Genomic DNA, 4,836 nt, shown 5'->3' on the forward strand with positions numbered 1-4,836 from the left:
CCCCCCCCGGCCCGCGCCGCTTTCCCACGCCCACCTGCGCCCGGCTCCCCGCGCGTGCTGCCCCCGGGCGGCGGTAGGGGGCCGCCCCTGGCTCACCTGAGTCCCCGGGGCGGCGGCGGGGCCGGGCCGCGGAGGCGGGGCGTCTCGCCGGGGCCGCTGCGGTGGTTGATTGGTCGCCTCGCAGAGGGAAGGAGGGCCGCCGCGTAGGGAAGAGGGGGCCAAGCAGCAAGATTGGGACTGGGGAGTCCCGTTATTCCCGGGGTGCCCCTCCCCGCGCCGCGCGATGCCCCGCTTCTCTCCCGGGGCGAGGGTCGTCCGCGGCGCCGGGGCAGCCTCGCCCGGAGCGCGCGCGTGACAAATGGCTCGAGGGTCTGAGACGGGACAGTTGCAGCGCGAGGCTGTTTCTGTCCCCGGCGGGCGGGCCGCCAGAGAGGCGAGGGCCAAGCTGCAGGTTCGGGCGTGCACGTGTAATAAACGTGCAACAAGCCTAGCCCGCGTCCTCTTCAAACAAAGCGCCCCACGGACCTGGATTTGACAGGGCTCGTTTCAGGGACTGGGAGCGCCGTTCAGGTAACCTTCGCGGTGATCATTCATTCGGTGAAATCGTGGGTTTCAGGGACACCGACCGGAGCGTTTGGTTCTGGCCCTAGTCAGCAGCCTGCGGGGCTGAAAATACAGATACGGGGGTGGGGAGAGGCGGGGGCAAAAAGTGAGAGAGAGACAGAGACAGAGAGAGGCAGAGAGAGAGAAGGAGAGCGAGAGAGAGGACAAAGGAGAACCAGAGGGATGGAAAGCGAGCAGAATTTGAATGAGTGGAGAAAATCGCTTTAACTTTTCTGAGTGATCTTAATTTTCTAAATTTGGTGTAAGCTATACAAACTGCAGTCTCCCCCACTACTGGAAGGGTGTGGACCCCAAGCCGAGTATTCTCACGCTGCACCCACAGCGGTGGTTTTGGGTGTGGTGGGCGCCTATTGCGGGCGGTGACACCGGGAAGAAGATATTAAGCAAAACGGATCCACTCATACGGCTCATTAGTGGGGGCGCGAGTGTCCATGAGTATTCCCCAGGTTCATTCGTGAAGCTGTCACCATCTGGAATCAGGGCCAGAAAGTCACCTCACTCACCGCAGGTCTCCAGTAGCACCGAGCCCCCGCTGCTCTCTCCTCTTGTGGAAAAGCCCTGGCTAGACCGGGCCTGGCAGGCTCTGGCATGATTTTCCGGGGCATCCGCTTTGGAGGTGGTTCAGGCAGGGGGCTGTGGGGACACTGACCGCCCCCTTTGGCTCTTGCTTCCAAACTGGCACCGTAGCCCGCTCCTGTTCTCGATGGGCCTGGAGTTTCGACCGGGGAAAAGTGGCCTTGCCGTTCTTTGAAAACCCTACCTCCGGGGCTCACCTGCCGGTCGTGCCCTTGACCTCTGGCCTCGGATGCCTGCGGTGGAAATTACGGCGCTTTCTCTGCGTAATTCGCTGTAGCACCAGATGACAGAGAAGTTGGCGGTGGAGGCCTTGGGAGGCGGGAGAGACAGAGCCACCGCCATGGGAGGTGACAAGGGCAAGGTTACTGCTCCCAGGTGAGCGTCCAGCCCTTCTTCCCTGGTGCTCAGTGCCTGCGTATATTAGATTCTCCTGCTCGAACCAGGGGCCTTCCTCAGGGCCCCTTCATGCCGATGTCTGCCTTCCATGGAGGGGATCCGAGGCAACCTGAGGCCTCTGGGGTGGAAAAGAGACCCTCATGGACCCGTGGCTATTCGTGTCGCCCCAGCTGAAGGCCCGAGTTTATCTGACCATTTATTGAAACTAGGCTGAAGGAACAGGAGACACGGTAGGAAGGCATTTGAGGAGGTTAAGAAGCCATGGCCTCTGTAAGGAAGTGGCTGGGAGTCCCTTGGAGGACCTAACGGGTAGGGCGACTCGGTAGACATTCAGAAACATGGTGCACCTGTCTGCAGGAAGCTTTGTGCTCAACACTGTGGGGGGGACGTGTGCTCTCCCTTCCTGGAGCCAGACAGGCATGGCGTCTGGTACAAGCATTTGTTGGAGGCGTGTTGTCGACTCCTTGAGAAGCTCGCCTTCTTAGAGAGCGGCCAGCCTGGTAAAGAGCGGTCTGGTCTGCAGGAGGTGGGGTGGGAGGGATAAGCTCAGTCAGGGGGAGCCGAGGGGAAGGAGACAGGGAGGGAAAGGGAGGGTGGAATTTGGGAGAGTGGGAAAACACCTTAACATTTCCTGCGTCGTCTTAGGTTTCTCCATTTCTTCCAAGCTGGACAAGATGCAGCCTCCCAGTTATCGGATGTGGCATGAGGGTTGGCTCAGTTTCCTCTGCAGATCACCCCTGCAGTCTAGATTTCATAGGTGCGTACGTTTATTTGATGAGTTGGAGATGGTTGTGGTGTTTGGCCAGCGGTGGAAATGGGTATATATTCGGAGCCATCCATACATCCTCGTAGGCCCTGACTCCATGCCACCAGCCACACTGATGCCTTGCTCTACTCCAGTTCCTAGGGGACCAGTTTTGGTGTTTGAATTCTGAACTGGTTATGGTGGATATGGTTCTTGCTTGAGGTAACTAGCTAGTAAGTCCCGTTATGTTCATAGACATGGTGTGACAGCAGGGGACAGGAATTTAACAAGGGATCAGTGGATATGCCTATTGGTGAAAGGGAGAAAATACTAGGAGTCTTGAATTACGTGCCACCATAATTATGTGCCAGTATATATGAGGAGATGAAGGAAAAGCAAAAGAACTTTCTTTTTTTTTAAAAAAAAAAATTACTTATTTGAGAGAGAGAGAGCGCACACGCAGGGGGAACAGCAGAGGGAGAGGGAGAAGCAGGCTCCCCACTGATGCGGGGCTCGATCCCAGACGCCGGGATCATGACCTGAGCCGAAGGCAGTCGCTTAACCGACTGAGCCACCCAGGCGCCCCAAGCAAAAGAACTTTCTTAACCAGACAAGATCCTGTAACGGTGGCATGGGTGAAAATGTCTTTATTTTAAGGGTGAGGTAATTGGGCCCCGAAGACGTTAAGCGACTCTCCCTGGGCCACCAGGCCATGACAATTCCAAGGTCAGAATCCTGAGTGCCCTGACTTGCGTCACGGAGCTGTATAGCGTGCGCCGGAGGCAGGATTGGCCTTCGAGCAGAGAGCCAGAAGCACGCCCCCGGGGTGCTGGGGGCCCTAGCTGGGGCTGTTGCAGAGGCAGATTCAGCCCAAGACAAAAGAGTGAGCTAGGACAACTTTGTTCTTGGCCACCCCAGTCTCTCCGGTTACGGCCCCTTTCCCATGTCAGCCCCCTTCCCGCTCCAGGTGTTCTGGGCCTGAACCTTGCCCTTCCCTCCCAGCCCGTCTTCTCCAAGCCTCTGCCGTCCTAGGCTGTGGACTTCCCCTTGGCTGACACCTTGCCATCCTTGGTCCAGGGGCTGGCTCTCAGTCAAACTGCCCTGTGATGTTGGATTACTCCCGACAATGTATGTTTCCATAGAACTTTGATGCTTTTGTGTCACTCCGATGCTTGGTGGCCATCTCGGGGAGCCAGCCAGCTCAGTGGGCCCCTCACACCGTGCCAGTCAGCTTCTCCTACTCTAAGAAGAGGATGCAGGAAGGTGAGGCTTAGCGCTTTGGCAACAGGCACCTGACACCTGACCAGGGTGTAGCTATTGTGATCGATGCGCCAGCCTGCTCCCCTTGGCTGCACACCTTCCCTGATGCCCCCGTGCCACGCAGTATGGACTGCTGTTGGAGACCAGAGGCCACCAATACTGACTTTTTATGAGTTCTAGTTGCAGGTATTCAGGGGACCAATGCATTCCTTCTTCGCCCTGCGGAGGCCCCTCGCACCCAGATGCTGGAAGAGGTCTCACCCTGCAGGTCCTTCCAGTCTTGGACTGGCTCCCCATTCCACCTGCATCCTGTTCTCCCGAACGCAAAGCCTGGCCCCGTGTGAGCTTCCAGCTGGGGAAGGCAAACAGAAGCTAGCAGGAAGCACCCGACATGTGTAGCTGCAGCTACTAATCTTCCAGCTTCCACTCCTCCCTGTAGTAAGTGTTTGATGTGGTCATTAGAGATCCCTGTGGCACTTCGCTTCCTTCTCTTTTTCTCTTCTTCCCGGTGTTTCTTCCTCTTTCTCTTCCCCTTCTTCCCCTTCTTCTCCTTCCTCCTCTTCCTCTTCCTCTTCCTCTTCCTCTCCTCCTTCTCCTTCTTCTTCTTCCTTTTTTCTTTCTTTCTTTCTTTCTTTCTTTCTTTTTCTTTCTTTCTTTCTTCTTCTTCTCCTCCTCCTTCTTCCCCTTCTTCTTCCTCCTCCTCCTTCTTCTTCTCCTTCTCCTTCCTCTTCTTCTCCTTCTCCTTCCTCTTCTCCTCCTTCCTCTTCTCCTCCTTCCTCTTCTTCTTCTTCTCCTTCTTCCCCTTCTCCTCCTCTTCCTCCTCTTCCTTCTCCTTCCTCTTTCTCTTCCCCTTCTTCTCCTTCCTCCTCTTCCTCTTCCTCTCCTCCTTTTTCTTCTCCTTCTTTCTTTTCTTTCTTTCTTTCTTTCTTTCTTTCTCTTCTTCTTTTTCTTCTCCTTCTTCCCCTTCTTCTTCCTCCTCCTCCTTCTTCTTCTCCTCCTTCCTCTTCTCCTTCTCCTCTTTCCTCCTCTTCCTCCTCCTTCTTTCTTTCTTTTCTTCTTCTTCTTCTTCTTCTTCTCCTTCTTCTCCTTCTTCTTCTTCTCCTTCTTCTCCTTCTTCTCCTTCTTCTTTTTCTCCTTCTTCTTCTCCTTCTTCTCCTCCTCCTCCTTCTTCTTCTTCTCCTTCTCCTTCTTCTTCTTCTTCTTCTTCTTCTTCTTCTTCTTCTTCTTCTTCTTCT

The 4,836-nt window shown here is 55.5% G+C and overlaps 1 protein-coding gene across 1 annotated transcript in view; it reads left to right on the top strand.

The window, feature by feature from the left end:
- Positions 1-4,836, top strand: part of KIAA1210 (KIAA1210 ortholog) — a 66,385-nt gene that overhangs the window by 267 nt on the left and 61,282 nt on the right. The window contains 1 exon segment of the mRNA XM_044911932.1: positions 3,497-3,604. Within this exon segment, the coding sequence (XP_044767867.1) occupies positions 3,497-3,604 (108 nt within the window).

The sequence above is a fragment of the Neomonachus schauinslandi genome, chromosome X (genome assembly GCF_002201575.2).
Source record: "Neomonachus schauinslandi chromosome X, ASM220157v2, whole genome shotgun sequence".
In the NCBI taxonomy this organism is placed as follows: Eukaryota; Metazoa; Chordata; class Mammalia; order Carnivora; family Phocidae; genus Neomonachus; species Neomonachus schauinslandi.